This window comes from Micropterus salmoides, unplaced genomic scaffold, assembly GCF_014851395.1.
Source record: "Micropterus salmoides isolate LMB-PRFRI ecotype aquatic unplaced genomic scaffold, ASM1485139v1 Ms_hic_scaffold_21, whole genome shotgun sequence".
Classification (NCBI taxonomy): domain Eukaryota; kingdom Metazoa; phylum Chordata; class Actinopteri; order Centrarchiformes; family Centrarchidae; genus Micropterus; species Micropterus salmoides.
Genome location: NW_024041262.1, coordinates 15,065,115 through 15,082,408, shown reverse-complemented (window position 1 = coordinate 15,082,408; position 17,294 = coordinate 15,065,115). Strand labels below are relative to the sequence as shown.

General features: G+C 38.9%; 2 protein-coding genes across 3 annotated transcripts; one reads left to right on the top strand and one right to left on the bottom strand.

Moving 5' to 3' along the window:
• The first annotated feature begins 575 nt into the window (after positions 1 to 575).
• casp7 (caspase 7, apoptosis-related cysteine peptidase) lies at positions 576 to 9,980 on the top strand. 2 transcript variants are annotated; one of them, XM_038735892.1, is made up of 7 exons: positions 576 to 735; positions 1,107 to 1,225; positions 4,150 to 4,301; positions 4,394 to 4,522; positions 6,553 to 6,728; positions 7,004 to 7,142; positions 7,284 to 9,980. In XM_038735892.1, exons 2-7 carry the CDS (start codon positions 1,107 to 1,109, stop codon positions 7,508 to 7,510), a joined length of 942 nt encoding a protein of 313 aa, XP_038591820.1. In that variant the 5' UTR covers positions 576 to 735; the 3' UTR covers positions 7,511 to 9,980. The 2 variants fall into 2 exon arrangements, with proteins under 2 accessions (XP_038591820.1, XP_038591821.1); XM_038735893.1 differs by lacking the exon at positions 576 to 735 and adding an exon at positions 797 to 1,013.
• A 593-nt stretch (positions 9,981 to 10,573) lies between these two features.
• si:ch211-28p3.4 (E3 ubiquitin-protein ligase TRIM39) lies at positions 10,574 to 15,153 on the bottom strand. Its single transcript, XM_038736558.1, has 6 exons — positions 15,136 to 15,153; positions 14,844 to 14,939; positions 13,536 to 13,753; positions 13,427 to 13,492; positions 11,998 to 12,140; positions 10,574 to 11,839 (listed from the first exon to the last, which is right to left on the bottom strand). The coding sequence occupies exons 1-6, from the start codon at positions 15,151 to 15,153 to the stop codon at positions 11,262 to 11,264; spliced, it is 1,119 nt and encodes a 372-aa protein (XP_038592486.1). The 3' UTR covers positions 10,574 to 11,261.
• Positions 15,154 to 17,294: the final 2,141 nt, after the last annotated feature.

The following is a 17,294-nucleotide window of genomic DNA, read 5'->3' as shown; positions in this document are numbered from 1 at the left end:
AATATAAACAAAGGGGTGTCATGTAACAGACAACAATGGCATTAAAGAAAAATATTTAAATCTTACCATATTTTAACTGTTTTGATTGCTTTACTATTCTTTAAACCAAATAGCATTTCAATATAATGTTTGATTTATATCTTAAAATGTGGTAATTGGGGTTTCTTCTTTGACCATTTGCACTTGTGTTCAAAATATATCTTCTTTTAGAATCAATATCAATCTTGTCTATCTAACCAAAATAATTTTGTACAAACACAATCATAAAATAAATGACAAATGGTTTTCAGCACTTATTTATTCAGTGAGCACTTGTTTATTTATCTATTTAGGTGTATGGTATGGACTCTGTCCTCCATACTATACACCTGATTTACAGGATACATCAAATGAATTCTTAAATTAAACTTCTCTGGTTTTGTTGGGTACAAAATATTTTTATTGATATTCCAAACTGACTTCCATGTAATATTTTCTAATTTAGAGTGACAAAATAGCTTGGCAGGAGGAGTTGTGCAGAAATTCTTGCCTGTTCTTTGCATGTTGAGGCAGACCTGAGTGACGCAGGGCTCTGACGTAGTTACGCCCCTCGCAGACTGTATGCCTTTGGATGTACTTTCACTTTCTTAAGTTTTCTAAGGAACAGAAACTCGGTAAAAAACTGCGGAGAAGGAGAAACGACCAACTTTTGTGCAATAGCTAAGCTGACATAGCACAACACACGAATAGTAGAGTGTAAGTTCATGCTAACATATCTGTCCCCACCTTACGTTAGGAGTTTGTCGCTAAGGAGGTTTTTTTTTGCTATAGGGTTATGCTAATCAGACACTCAGCTAACAAGTAGTTATGAATTAATAACTTAACGCGTTAAAATGGTGATTAAGCTTTTAAATCAGAGCTAAGCTAGCTATGTGTTATACTACTTTTAACTTGTTTGAACAAACGCCTGAGCCGTGTTGACGTTAGCAGTCATTGGGAATAAGGAAATGAAACGAAGCTGCACTTGAAAGAATGTAAGCCGTAGGAAGTTTACAGTTGTTTTTAACACGACGTACAGTAAGTTAACGTTAATCAAACTATAAATCATTTGTATTTTATAAATGCAGATGTCTGGAGAAACTGGTGAGCCAACTGAACTTGGAGGTGAAGTCGAGGATGGGATGCTGACTGAAGACCAGACAGATGCCAAACCTGACCGCAGAGGGAGATTTCTTCTGTTTGGGAGGTGACTTCCTTTTCAGCGCACTCATTGTATCTGCACAGGGAAACCCCAATCACCCAGGAAACCCACATAATTTGGACCATAAGGAACTTAATCCAGTTCAAATACACATTAGCAGACAGTGTATAAAAATATACATGTTTTACTGTAACTTTCACTTTCATTATTATTCTCATAGTGTGTGACCATTTCATCAGGGGAGTTATAGCATGACAAGATTATTCACCCATGATACGGTTTTAGTGCAGTTTACTGTATTCTCCGGTTTAGAAGACATTGGAATTGCCCATTTTATCAAGTAATGGTTGTAAGTCTCAACCAATCAAAACAAATAAAAATAATGTATTACTTTGATTTGACATAGCAACCCAGTTTTGGATAGCCTAATTAGTGTTATGGTGCAAGGCGTGCAATCTTAAATCCATTTTTGGGACAGATGTCAGGCCTCAAGTGGCTGCTTAAAATTAGACTGTACTACAGCAAAGTCTAAAAGCACGGATATGTGAATTCAGTATGATATCATAGAGTGTGGGCCCTTTCACAGTGTCTTGGCTGTGGCTCAGGAGGTAGAGAGGATTCAATCCCCCGGCTCCTTCAGTGTGGCTGTGGAAGTGTCCTAGGGTAAAATACTGAACCCCAAATTGCTTGCTGTGTCAGTGTTACAGGAATGTCTCTGATTAACATTGATGAGCAGTTGCCACCTTAGCCTCTGCCATAAGTGAGTGAATAGGTGAATGTGACGTAGTGTAAAAGCACTTTAAATGGTCGGAAAACAAGAAAGGCACTATACAAGTACAGACTATTTACCATCTTGACCATGGAATAGATAGAGATAGTGTAGCCTCTGTCCATTCCAGTCTGACTCACAAGGTGGCACTGTGAATCTTTGTCAGCCATGTTTCTCCCAGATACTGGTGATCAAACACAAAGCTTGTGCCCTTTGTGTGGCATTTAGATTTTCATCCCAAACTGTCAGGATAAAAATGAGCAATTTGTTATTTTTTATTTATAAAAACATAAAAAACAAAAAGAAGCATCTCAAATTTTAAATGAATGAACGTGCTTTTTAAAATTGGCTGAATTGAAGCATGACATAGTTTATTAAGAAATTAGCATGCAGTTAATGTTTAAATACTGTATGTCAAATTTGCTAAATGGTACATGTTTTGCATAAGCACTTAGTCATGGCTACTTGATAGCAAACATGACCACCATATTTAGAAGTAGCATATCATGTAAAACTGAAAGCACCTTATCTACAGTACTTTGTGTCTTTTTCATTGGAAGAAGGCATGACCAAATTAAAGATCAACTCGAGATGCCTCTTCAGTCATGCCTGACATGCCATGTCATCTGAAAATTGTGTGTAATATCATAAAGGTTGTAATAATAATTGTTTGTACTTCTTAAACTGGTAGGATTTTGGCAAAATGTTGCTTTAAACCAAGACGGAAATTATTAATAACCAAGATTTATTTTTAGTTATTTACAGTATGTTAAGTCGTTATGCAAAGCGGCGATTCTTAGAAATGACTGGTTTTTAGTTGTTCCCCTCCTTTTGCATCCAAAGTTGAGGTGATTTAGGCTCACAGTGTGTCGGTACAGGTGGATTCTGTGCCTGTCAGCAGAGGAGCAACCTGTTGCCCTGTCTGACCTCAGCAGGGAGTGAGGTGCAGGGGCCACGTGTGAATAGGCCTTTGGAAAGCACTGGTGTGGTAGCGAGGCTGCTGACTCAGGGGGCTCACAGTGCGCCGCCCCTGTCCTCAGCACCCGCTGGCCCAGTCAGGTCTCCATCCAGTATAGAGAGCATGTCAGTATCCTAGCACACAGACAAAAATTAAGCTGCCAGGTCTGGAGGAACGTACTCTTTTAGGGGAACGAAAAGAAACGAGACAAAACCAACGCCTTTCAGATGCAGAGTGGCGTAGCGCTTAATGACGAACCCAGGTAAGACGGACACAACTGCCTCATATTCCTGTTCACCGTCCTCCTACCTGCTCCTCTTGCTGCCATGCCCAGCCCACAGCAGAATAGAGTTGAGGCTCTTTGCTCACCCTACGCAATTGTTTGGTACAGTATGCCAGCACAGTTTGGAGGGGGGGGGGGCTTCAAAAAGTTCTGGATCACATGTTTATTAGAACATGGCTGGGCTGCCTGTGAGTCCATGAGACTGTTGTGCGTAGCTATGTATTGTTCCCGTGCTTGAGTAACTTGATGACTAGGCTCTTCTGGAACAAGCCTGGATTTTCTGAGCTCCCAATGGGCCACTGTTGGCTTTGCTATCTGGATCTATCTTTTTAAAAATGGAAATATGACAGGTCTATGAGAATTGCCACTTGTGGAAGATTTCCTCCCGCGCAATCTACATTGATGGTGATTAGGATTTTTTTATCTCTCCGCGAAGCAAAAATGTTCTAGTTTCTTCTTTAACCTGACGGTGGATTACTGCGACCAAATTTGGCTGTGATGTTAATGCCTCATTTGAAAATGTATGTTCTCTTTGGTTTCTGAGTAAGTGTTTCGGAGTGTTTTCAGTTTCATGTGAGTTTTCCTTGCATTGGAAGTCTTGACATTTACTTATTTTGAAGTGTAACTGGTACATGTAGAAACATTTTAGCTTAAAAGACACTGCCATGTAAAGTAAGAGTAAACATTATGGTGGCACTTGTGGGCCTAATTGAATTAGTATCAAATGCTGCTTGTAGCGTATTTTTCGTCGTATTTTTTTGTTTTTGGTGTAAGGTCTAAAAAACAGTAACGAAGGATCATTGTTATTGATGTCATCTGTGTGTATTATGTATTTACTTTATATCCACAGAAGTAGCTTCCGAAAGATCAGCTGAACAAAGTAAATAATCTTGCACATTATAATGCTAGCATGAAGTGTTAACTGTCATTAACATTCCGTTTCTCTTTGACTCTCTTAGTAAGAAGAATAAGGATGGCCAGACGCGGGAGCAGGACTACTCTTCTGAAAGCCATTACAGAATTGTTTCACCAACATTCCAGTATAAGATGAGCCACCAGCGAGTGGGGAAGTGTATCATCATCAATAACAAAAACTTTGATGAAAAGACAGGTATAGCAGTGTTTCAGACTCACCGTATACATAATTCAATTTTGCTCGATATTGCATTTAGAGTGTGTATTCTAAGCAGATTGTCTTGACAGGGATGAATGTACGAAACGGCACAGACCGAGACGCAGGTGAGCTGTTCAAATGCTTCAAGAGCCTTGGCTTCGATGTCTGCATCTATAATGATCAGACATGTGAGAAGATGGAGCGTCTTCTCAAAGATGGTGAGTTGTGAAGTCCTCTATCTTTCTGCCACTTTCCTTGTTCTTTCATGTGGGTGCGTAACAATGTTGATTTTATACAAGCTTCTTGTCACACCATAAAAATCTCTTGAATTTTGTCATATACTCAATTGCCATATTGTTAGGTACAGTTAGCCAAAACTGTATTGGTTGTAATGTTCAGCTTTTGTTGAAACAGTTTTTAGAGATACATTGATTCTAGCTGGTGGTGCTGTTCAGTTGTATTGTGTTACATTGATATTATGACTATGTCATGACTATTTTTAATATTTAATCTACTCACATTAATATAAATGGAGTGGACAACAATTCACTATAGCCTCCAAATTCAACACAGCACCTCACTAAAATAATTCTCAGGGTGGCTACGGTAGAGTGGTCGTCCACTAATCAGAAGGTCAGTGGTTCAATCCCTGGGCCCCCCCCAGTCTGTATGTTGAAGTAACCTTGGGCAAGATACTGAACCCCAAATTTCTTCAAATTGTGAATGTGTTGATTTCTGTTTCTGATGAGCACTTGGCAGCTTAGCCTCTGCTCATCATTGTATGAATGTGTGTGAATGGGATGTGTAGTGTAAAACAGTTTGAGTGGTCGGAAAGACTAGAAAGGTGCTATACAAGTACAGATAATTTATGAACATTCTTATCTTCATGAAGGCAGGATTTATTGCAGGACTGTTGGACTAGACTCAGTTAGTTTTAGTCAGCTGTACCTAATAAACTGGCAACTTACTGTAATCATATCATAGTCATAGTACTTGAAACAGCATCTTGGTTACACTATTGTGTTAATGGTGGGAATGTGAAAATGTTTTTGATTGTAAGGTAAGTTGAGAATCTCAGTGTCAGTCAGATGTCTCCTTACTTTGCAAACTTTGTTTTACTGTAGATTAGTTATTTACTTTACCAGATTTACCTTTTTTTTTATATGCATATAGTTTAATTGATTCCCATTTAAGTTCACATTCAAGATTCTTCATGACTGTTAACAGATTTAGCAGTAGGTTTGTTTCTTAAAGCTGCCAGGTCAGACAGCGGGTGGTGCTGTTGTAAAAGTAATTACATACATCTTAATGAAGTTGCTGCCAATTTGGGCAGAAGGTTTTTATGTTAATTCGGTGTCACTGATCAGAGCACTTGCAGGTTCACTGGCTAGATTTCATGACAAGATTTATAAGTCACCTGTGATGACCATATTAACTTGGTACACACCAATGGACATTCTTGTTTAAAATTATGAGACGTTTTTAATGACTGTTATTCTTTGGCATCTGCACATATTTTGTCCCGGTAGCACTGAGGCCTGCTAATCATAATTGGTCAGGTCCGATACCTTTACAACTAGGGTACAGAATAGATAGACACCTTTGACCTGTCCCCTAGTCTCAATATCAGGCCTCGGGTACCCAAGAAATTTCATAATCTAATAGACAGATTGTCATGAAGTTTAATCAGCACACTTCCGTTCCCTCACGGATGATTTTTCCTCCAGTGCAGTGCTCTGGCTAACATCAGACTTTGCACAAGGTACATCTCATTATAGGCAGTTTCCGGTGGAATTTGCTTAACACAGTCACACTCCTTTGTTAGGGTTAAGCAAAATGCTAGGAGGCAATATTTTATTTAGATTAAAATTATAACTAATTTAAATAATGAACTGATTAAAATTTAAATTACACCATCAATGAAAGTCATTGAAAGTAGAGTTCTCATGTTCCTCAGAGGAATCTATCTAGAAGCTGTATATTTTAAATTCTTATTGTAACATTTTAAGATACTATAATATGAACTTATAGTAAGTAATTTTCTACACTACAATTCTCAGTTACTGAAAATTAAGCTCATAATTTAGTTGCAACCTCAAATTCTTCAAGAATCTTAAAGGATGATTAAAGGGCTAAATCAACTCCAGATTGGACCATTAAGTTACTGACATTGCTCACTAATTTAGAAGCTTAATGAGGCCAGAGCCGAGCTAAGAGTTGAGTGTTTGTTTGTGTGTGCATGGGTCAGCCTCGGAGGAAGACCATAGTGACAGCTCGTGTTTCGCCTGTATCCTGCTAAGCCATGGTGAAGAGGGAATGATCTACGGAACAGACGGAGCCATGCCCATCAAGACCATGACCTCATTGTTCAGGGGCGACATGTGCAAAAGCTTAGTTGGAAAACCAAAACTCTTCTTCATCCAGGTATGAAGTTCTGAAGACTTTTATTTAGAAATGACGATGTGAAAAGATAATGTGGTTATGTAACAATAATGTTACAGTAGTTAATTAACTTAAGATTTTGTTGAAGACAGATTAAAATAGCTTTCAGTAGCTCCCCACGGACAGATGATAGTTATTGTGTAAACTTTTACCCATCTCAGCTTTTAAAAACAGTTAATTTTTAATTGCTTCACCAGGTCATCGTTGAGAAAGCTACTCAGGATCACAATGAAATGTCATTTCATTTACTCCACCAGGCTTGCCGGGGTTCTGAATTTGATGATGGTATACAGACAGATTCGGGTCCGCCAAACGATACCTTGGAAACCGATGCTAATCCAAGGCATAAGATCCCTGTAGAGGCAGATTTCCTGTTTGCCTACTCTACCGTGCCAGGTAAATCACACAAAAAGTATGTTTATATTGCCAAATGAATCAATGCTTGAAGGGAAAGCTTTTTGGGACCTGTGCTGGATGCATCAGCGAGCAGACACTTCAGAGTCAAAGTTTCAGGGCTGACTCATGTTGATTTTCCAGGGTATTACTCCTGGAGGAACCCTGGCCGAGGCTCCTGGTTTGTCCAGGCGCTCTGCAACGTCCTCAGTGAGTTTGGCAAGCAGTTGGAGATAATGCAGATCCTGACACGGGTCAACTACATGGTGGCCACCAGCTTTGAGTCCTGGTCTGAAGACCCACGCTTCAGCGAGAAGAAGCAGATTCCCTGTGTGGTCTCTATGCTGACGAAAGAACTGTATTTCAACTGAACGCCAGCCTAACTGACCGAACTGTACGACTCCACTGACTGGCTGCCTGACTGACTGACTGACTGACTGACTGACTGACTTGACTGACTGTTTCAGGCACCGACTAAGCGTTCAAGGTATTCAGGGATGATTCAGGCCCAGCAGGACACTGCACATTTGGAGCATATGTGACATTTTGCATGTTTAGTTGGGCCCGAAAACAAGCACTCCGTGAGGAAAACAAATTATTTACAGTGGCACTCCTCGTTCATGTGGTGAAACTTTTTCCTCTTCTTCAGGTTATTCTTCGGAATAATGGCGTCACATTTTAATCTGATCTTTTTTTTTTTTTACAGGCATTGTTAAATATATCAATGTTATTCTACCAGCCCGGAAAATTTGCTGCCAGTTTTTGTGGGTTTGGGGAATCCTATCTGAATATGTGTCTCTCCACTTTCCAGCATTTGCAGTAGAGGTTGAAAGGAACTGTATGAATGGACTTGAAATTGGTTCTGACTAACTGAAATAATTGACATTTGGTGTTCTGAGAGAAGTCTCTCCAGAAAGAGATCATAAATCTGTCCAATGCAGTCCAGTTTATCAATCTCGTCCTTTTGAGCTATCGAATTGGGTTTGCAAAAACAGCCTTATATGAGGGCACTAGTCAGTCTACAGAGATTCCCACCAGAAAAATGAATAGAGTGATTACAAAACCTTTGATTGCCATAGGAGAGATGAGGGAGGTGCCTTGATTTACAAACCCAGGCCAATGCGTTGTTGGGAGGATGGGGGCATCTGGAAAATGGATCAGATAATTTACAGTTATCTATGTTTTAACGTTTTCAGCTGTCAGTTGTCAAAAGAAAGAGACAAAAGAAAAAAGATGACACAAGGCAGAAACATGTGACGATGTTTTTTGCCAAAGGCTCAATGTCTCAGCCTTCCTAGTCAGTTTCAGTTAGTAGCAGCATGCTGACATCCTCAGGTTCTTTAATGTCCCATGAAGTGGGTAAATGTAATGTTAAAGAATGTCATATACGTATGGCTAGGAAGGTGTGATCTTTTGCTGTGTAGGGATTAGTTCTATGAGATTTTGGGTCAAGTGCGTAGTAAATAGTCCACTCCCATAAAAGCAAGGGTTATTTGCAATTTGCCGGTTTTCTCAGCGTGATGTTGACTTCACTTGCTTGTTGTTCAACCCTGAGCAAGTGAAGTTCATGTATTTGCACATGATCAAAATTACGCACTTGTCTTATTAGTCAGGGTCTAATAAATCAGTTTATGAATTTCCCTTTCTTAATCTTTAAAGTTAGACATTCCTCTTTAATATCTTTACTAGATAATAGGATTCACGCTGATGGATTTTTTCACCAGAAAGGGAACTTAAGAATGTTGAAAACTGTGTCATAAATTTGGGAAGTATTATAGTGTAGAGCTGGACTAGGGCCCAAAGCACAAATGCCGCATCATTTCACTGTATATTAGTGTTGTACATTGTCATAACATACACTACACTCTAGTAAGAGGTACCCAGCAAGGTCTTCCTATTTATATTTTTAAATTAATCTTTTATTTAGAAAGATTTAAAAACCCAAATCATAGTGAAAGACACAAACGATTAATTGCTTTTATATATAATGTTTAATAATTTCAAATTATAACTATATTCTTTTAAACAACATTGCACAATTTAGTAAATTAATAATTGTCATTGAGATATATAATAAAATCTAAAATATTTATTTTGAATAAAATAGACATTTGCTGATGGTCATTACAACTTACACAAAGTTTGTTCCTGCAGATACACTGTGTTATCGTCTCAAAGTCTGTCAATCACAGAGGCAGCTATTACTGGTGGTGACAAGTCTGAACATACACAATCCACATGTCCGCAACACACACTCTCACTGTTGCTGCAATGTTTTTACTTTATTGACATGATTGCATGTGTCAGTAACTAAGGGGAAAGGTTCAGCAATATCTTTAATTTGTCGTTATATTTTCTCCTTTTCACTCCTTGTATTTTTTTTATCAACTGTTTTTTTGATAGCACTTCTTTATATATATATTTGCCAGAAGTGTGATATACTGGTTTAAGTTAGAGACATGTTACATTCTACACCCAGTGCACTTGTCCAATACAGCTCAACTCTCAATCCTCTCGACACATGGATCTCTGATTAGTGATGTGGTGCCCAACCTGTGCTGAAAGGAGTGTTTGCTCCACTTGTTTTGGATTGGAATTGAAGGAGGGAAAAATTCATTTTTAAGGGTAACATTTTAAATGCTTTCCAGTGTTAAATGCTGTTGTCCTCAGGAATATATTTGAAAAGACTTGGAAAAATGAATGAATGAATTTCATTGAAAGTATAATTGGCCCAATTTTTTTTATTTCATTTGGGGCAATACCTTGTTTAAATAACTTCAAAACAGAGGAATGCTTATGTAAACATTTTATTGTATTAAATATGAATAATTCATTGTGTAATGAGTTGTGTGTCATTTGTTTGCACATCTGTAAGCACAGACCACATTAGAGGATGGCTATTTTTGTTTTTTAAAACAAGGAAGATGTTTGTAACATGGTAAATAATACATAATGTCACGTGAACAAATTGAAGGTGCAAAATTCTCATTCTGGATTTTTGTGAAATATGTCCCAAAGTTAGATTTATTTTCTTTAGCAATCAATACTTCTAATAGACATAAAACATTTTTAGCTTTCTGTTAACACTTAAAGGATAAGGTTGGCGATTTGCTATATTTGTCTTATTATTAACAAATATCACTTATACCAACCAAAACCAACAATGAGTTGATCTTACAAGTGAGTCAAACTCACCATCGTGCTTTCATAAGTACTAGAGCACCAAATGTTTATTACTCCACAGCTGAAAATAGTCCCCAAAAATTTTGTATTTATTTATTGTTTGAGTAACATTTGATAAAAACTGCAGTGCCCAGCTGTTTTAGTACTCAGTCCTTTTTTAAATAAAATGATAAATGTGTGATTGACATCTTTAGTAGGAACAAGTGGGCTTGGGTCTAAGAGCCATAGGGGAGTATTATTGTATATATTGAGTATTTTCAATGGACTTGCTGACAATAAGAAAAATATAGAATGTCACCAGCATTATCCTTCCTAAGTTCAATTTGGTCAATTTGGACGCTTTTATCCAAAGCGACTTATTATGCTATACATGTTAGAGGTCGCATACATCTGGAGCAACTAGGGGTTAAGTGTCTTGCTCAGAGACACAATGGTGGGTGGGTCACAGTGGGGGATTGAACCCAGGTCTCTCACACCAAAGGCATAGTCTTATCTGTTGGACCATCGCCACCCTCTGATTATCTACTTGATTAATGTTAAAAAGCAGATCTATCTTTACCAAATTAAAGGTTATATATTATTAATTCTTACCTAAAGACTTTTTCTATGCCCTGTCAACTTCTGTCTTTGGCAATTCCTCATCTGGGTATTCCGGTTCAGGTCAAAGCATTTACAATAAGCTTTTGGAAATAAACAGGGTGAAGAACAGCTCTAACGTCACAGAGTGTGTGTCACCTATAAAGAAAACACGAGTGACTGGAAGTGAACAACATGATCCGAGAATCTAAAACAGAGATATGCTTTTAAAATTCCTTTAGGCAAATTTAGACTAGCCTGACTTACAGTATCTAGGGCTGATGTTGTGTCACAAGTTAAGAATGTCAGATCAGGCAGCTGATATGCATGTGCAACACATGCACTGAGTAATTCTGCTCCACCTCAGAGAATAGGAGCTGATCGGGACACATCACAGATCTTAAGGGGATTCCAGTTTGTGCCTTCGTTCTCATGACCAGGACATAATGCTTGATGTAGGGTGTTGGTGAAGGTCCCAGCGCAGAAGCAGTGGAGGGGGGTCATAGTATCAGCTCCTAGAAAGCACACCAAACCTCCAGGGAAGCTGCAGTACACCCCGATGCGAGTGAACTGTTTTCCTGCCAGCAGAGGCAGCTCATGCTGCACACCACCATGCCAGGCTGTGTAGTCTCCATTAAAGTGTTCCACACACCAAGACTCTTTGCCTCGGCCCAGCCAGGAGTCTTCCTCGCGTCCCTTGCGTGGGATGCTCGGGTGGGTGAGCCCCAACTCCCAGTACGTTTTCCCTTTCACCTCCACCTCCCAGTAATTGCGGCCTTCGCTGAAGCCTTGCTGGCTGATTACATTTAAGGTGGTGTCAAAGCGGGAGGGAGTCTCTGGGACATCCTGCCAGGTGTCAGTATAGGTGGCTGAGTTGCCTTTGGGAGAGATGATCAGTTTGGGGTGGGCAGTGTCGGCGTCAAGGACAACATCTGCGGCATCTGTGTGACAGACATCAGAAACATTCAGTGTTTTTGGGCAAAAGTTTTGGCAGAAGAGTTGTTCTACCCTTAAGTTCACAAGCGAGACAAACACTTCAGACGATTGGCATTTCCCAACTAACTGCTACGTCATTCTACCTGTATTTGCGTGCACTCACAGCTCTGTAACAGTTTCTTGGTGACAGGGACCTGGGACCTGATGAAGAGCAGCAAGTTGATGGTAAGACTCAGTAGTTGCTCGCTCTTGAAATCATCCATCTGAATCAGGTCAGGGTCAGTCAACTTCAGGGTCTCAGAAATTCTAATTTCAGACAAAAAAACAAAGACTTGATACCTCCCACAAAGAGCGAGAAGTTGACTTAGTTTAGGTGCTTGTAAATTAAATTACTTAACTCATGGTGCAACAGATTTCACACAAATATAAATCCATTCACACACATATATTGCAAATAAAACTTGAAAGAAATATAATAAATTAAAATGTTAACTGACAGTAACAAATACTGACCATCATAATATTGCTATACATTATGTAAATGTTCTAATACTACATACTATTTGAAAAATATGTATGAGATCTGCAATTTGTGATTAGGGCATGGTCACATTTTGTCCTTCTGGTAGAAAAGGGTTGTGTTGTTAAAATAAAATTTATTTCCCATGGATGGAAAACGGACTACGCGCAGTAAATAAAGTGATCTAGTTACCTCGTAAATTATGCAACTTGCAATATGACATCATCCCTGTGGCATTTCCCGTTCGTCAAAAGAAAAACATTTGCTATGTTTGGTGTGTGGGAAATTCTAATTGTTAAAACAAACCACTGCTGGAGTGACCAAAAGCAGGCTCACTGTGTATGTTAACCACAAATTATATAATTTGTGTTTAAACATAATAACAGAATGGCAACTGTGAAATGTTCAGATGAATGTATTACCAAATATCAAGCATGTATAAGACAAAAAAACCCTGATTGGCCCTTATTAGAGAGTTACATGGAGATGTCACCAGAGACAGATGGCTAAAGTTACTAACCAAAACAGGAAACATCTGGGTTTAAAGGCATTCAAAGACACTGAAATGCTGAATGCTTTAGTGAATGTACGTGACTAGAAGCTCACAGACACTTTGAGGGCAAAGGTGAGAATAACAAGACACTTTACAATTGTCACTAGAAGCTGGGAAAGTAGGAACTAATGAGTTCTCATGATATTTGTTAATGAGCCCAGAGACACAAATGTTTTCTAATATATGTAATATATAAGAAAACAGCAAGTGATCGCTTTAGGAAAACATAGAATAGTAATCTAAGTGGGAGTGGCCAAAATATACACGCGCATTGGGAGGGATCATACAGTCTATGATCAGGAAGCATTTTAAAAATTAAACATAGTACTAATTAACTAAGTATTATGTTTCATTTTTCAGTTGCATCTCAAAATCAGCTCGACTGTATTGTGTACTCTGTGATGTTTCTCATCTTTGTGTTTCAAAGATTTGTTGAGTGTATTTGCTAAAGAAAAAATATTATCTATTATGGTACAAAAGTTTTGAAGAAAGCGTTTTTTTCCTGAAATGTGAACATACCTTTTTTCTGTTACAGCATTCTGTGGAAGATGTAAAAAGAAAACATAATTACTGATCTTAATACCACTGGGAGAGCAGCTTGAGACAAACATTAAACTTCATTATATGCCCCATTAGGTGTGTGAAATCAGAACCACTGTTGGACAGTTCCTGGTCCAGTTCCTGAGTGAGGTGGTAGCAGTCCTCTATCCTCTCCTCCACAAACTTCGTTGTGGCTGCGTGCTCTGTGTCCAGGTGGGTCAGCGTGATCCGGAGATCCTCATCCAGAACCCTCTTCATGTCCTCATACTTTTTACTGATTTTCTCCTTTACTGCGTTCGTCTTTTTCTGAAGTGAAAGGGCCACAAGAGTTAAAAATGCATTTGCAGCGGCACACTACAGTATATGGGCAGATGAAAAGCTGAAGAACAAATGTAATTACAATGTTGTGGGCAACCAATACAAACAATAAGACAAAATAGAACAATGCATATACTGTACGATAGCTGTTAAGGTATGATATGTGTTGCTATGTTCTTTTGTGAATTATAATGGATTTATTAAAAAAACTAAACATTTGTGGCAAACCCAGCAAACTCAGCAAACTCCGCAAGCCGCACTTTCATAACCACATATAGTCAACACTGAAAAAAGTAGGGCCACCAATGACTTTTCATTATCAGTTAATCTGTCGATTACTTTCACAAGTAGTTGATCAATTATTTGGTCTACACAGAATGTCAGAAAATAGTGGAAAATGACCTTTACAATTTCTTAATGCTTGTTTTGCTTAATCAACAGCCACAACCCTCAAACAATCAATTCACTATCACATAAAACAGCAGTAGTTCCTACAGAATACAATAAAAAAAAAGTCAGTTTAAAGTGAAAAAATGCTTTGTTGCTGGAAGAGCAAAAGAGGATGGCATACAGGGACGACCACAAAAATCCAAGAAAGAGACAGGAGACAACAGAGATGCATTTCAGAATTTATTACTCATTTCACCTTGAGGTGAATGTGCTACAGCAGCACAAGGACATGCTCTATGTTCCACCACTGTTAGCTAAAATCAAACTAAACAAGTAAAAAAACAAAACAATAAAACCGTGGACTTACAAATCCCAGTCACGCAGCACACATTGTGATTTTTAGGAATATGACCTTTGGGAGGTTTTGGAACATAATGTTCACAGACAATCACACTGATGGAACAACTCATTTGTTGATTAAACACACAACATTCAGATTCTTCCAACTATTCTTTATGATATTTTATATTGTTTTTGAATTTTAAGAGGTATAGAGACTGCAGATCACAAAGTCAGAATTTCCAACATGTGGTGCCACCATGTATGATATTGCAGGTGTTGGCTACTAGCCGGTAGGCCAATACAGGGTTCTGTCAGCAACAGACCCCTGTTAATATAACAGACTTACTGTTAACTCCACTTGCTTAGCTGCCAGCTTCTTCATCCTGTAGGCGATGGCATGTCTTTGTCTCTGCAGGTGCTGCTGGTGTTTCAGAAGCATTTCCTTTGAGACACAGGCAGAAAACATGAAGAAAATCAAAAGAAACAGATCAATAACCAGAGATAAAAGGAACAAAGGCTAATCTTGGTGGATCAATAGAAAAAAGACACCAAAGTAGAAGTGCTTACTTCATTTGTGACCTTCCCTCCTACCTTACTATTCATTTTCTGTATAGTGGTGCAGATTAAACTCCTCTAACCAGTGACAACAGGACCATGGGGGCTTTTATAGGCCTGTCACAGAAGCGAAGGCTTTGTTGTGTGGGAGGGGTGGCCTTGGGATATCTGTCCTGGTGCTCTTGGAGGCACGTGTCTTGTTTTATTAAGTAGAGAACATGAATCTAAACTTTGAAGACAAGAGGACACAAGTTTTCAGGCAGAGAAGGGCAAACGGATTGTCAGACTTGAGGAAGACTTATTCCGTATCCTACTAAACAAGAAGCCTGTAAGAGCGCTATTGTAGCAACCCGATACTGACCTTGATGTATGTGTGTGGACGTGTCTGTCCTGGAGGCCTACATGCACATTTGAGGTAGTTTGTGAAGGTTAGGAGACACTGATGGTGCTTTGGACAATTCACACACAATGTATTTTCACATGTACACAGAGTGATTGAAGTTAACAGTTATTTTAGTCTTGGCCAATGCCTGCTTAAAATGCTTACCATGACCCAAGTGAAAGGTCACATGGATACTCAAAGGGCCCATGCATGTGCAGGTCAAATGCACCAAGTGCAACCGTCGCCCCTCCATCTAATGACGTCAAATTTCAGTCATGATCTCGTAAGGGCACTAACACACAACATGCCTCGAATCTGACTGACTTGTCTCCTCCTCCCTGTAATCCTGACATATTTCCCATTAGAGGACATAGGAAAAGTGGCAAGGCACAGCAGGGCCACACGCCTTCACCTAAGTGCTACATCGACTGTGATCACTCACACTGACTTGTCCATTTGTAAGATAATATCAGGTTGAGGGATGGCTCGGGCCAACCACTTCAGAGAAAGATATGTCTTAGATGATGTGAAGTATATGACTCTGATAAATCAACCTTAAATCAGTACATCATTTAATCGTCCGAATATAACCTTCAGAAACTTCTTTTTTAAGCAGCCTGGACCTGCCAATCCCTCTATTACTTCAAACAAAGCATGTGTTAGGTTTTTATGCTCCAACTTCTGGATATTAGCCGAGCTATGGACATGGAAGTAAGTAACACTTTACTTTAATCCCCCAGTTGTGCATTTATTATTGAATTTTTAATGCATTTTTCAACAATTCCTCATAAGTTGAGGCTGGTGTATTAACAGATAATAAATGACTATGTAGTGAAACACAGGTGTACTAATATCAAATATGTCATCATGGAATAAGTTGGAAATATTGTCAAATACTGTACATTAACAAACATTTTTAAATGTCCTTAGTAGGTAGATATTATTCCATACCAGTGATCTTTCACTTATGACCACTGTATGACTACAGTCCTACATTGTCACATTTTGCAAGGTTGATAGAAAAGAAATGACATCATACATTTGAGACAAACACATCTACTAGTCATTTACTGATGATTTGGCCTCTTCAGAAGCTGTTATTTATCTCTTTACATGGTTTACAAAACATACTATACACAATAATTATCTGCCTTCCTTTAAATCTCACATATTTTTGCATTTAACCAGGAAGTCCCTCAAGATTAAAATATCTTTTCTGAGGGAGACCTGGCCAAGATAGCTCACCAGTTACAGTTTAAACAGAAATAAACCACATCAGATAGGGAATACAAATGGCAAACACAAACAGAAGAGGTTAAATCTAGCTCAAAGAAATCAGTCCCTCTCTGCCTCAAGCTGATGTGTGGTGAGCGTTCTGGCGCTAAATGGCTGCACCGAGGTGGGTGCTACACATTGGTGGTGGTTGAGGTGAGCCCCCCCAACTTCACTGTGAAGCGCTTTGAGTATCTATGATAAAGCGCTGTATAAATGTAATTCATTATTATTATTATTATTATTAGTCAGCAGATTATTCCAAGTGCACTGAGCAAATAGAAGAAGGCTTTTCCCCCCAGCTCAGTGCAAACCCTGGGACCTGGTAAAGAAGCCACCTGGTGGAACGAAGTTGAAGACTGCTGGAGGTTTGCGTCAGGAGATCACATACACGTATAAGCATATATAAGGGGTGTTTACCCAGCATGGCCCTGTTCACAAAAATATGCACATAAAGTTGTCTAAGTAGACTTACTGACGCAAAATCGTAAAGCGTCCAGTGATGAGTTCGGGAACCAGAGTTATTTTGTTATTTTGTCCTCCTCTGTCCAGCTGCTGGCCTCATCTTACTTCTTCAAGCTACTGACC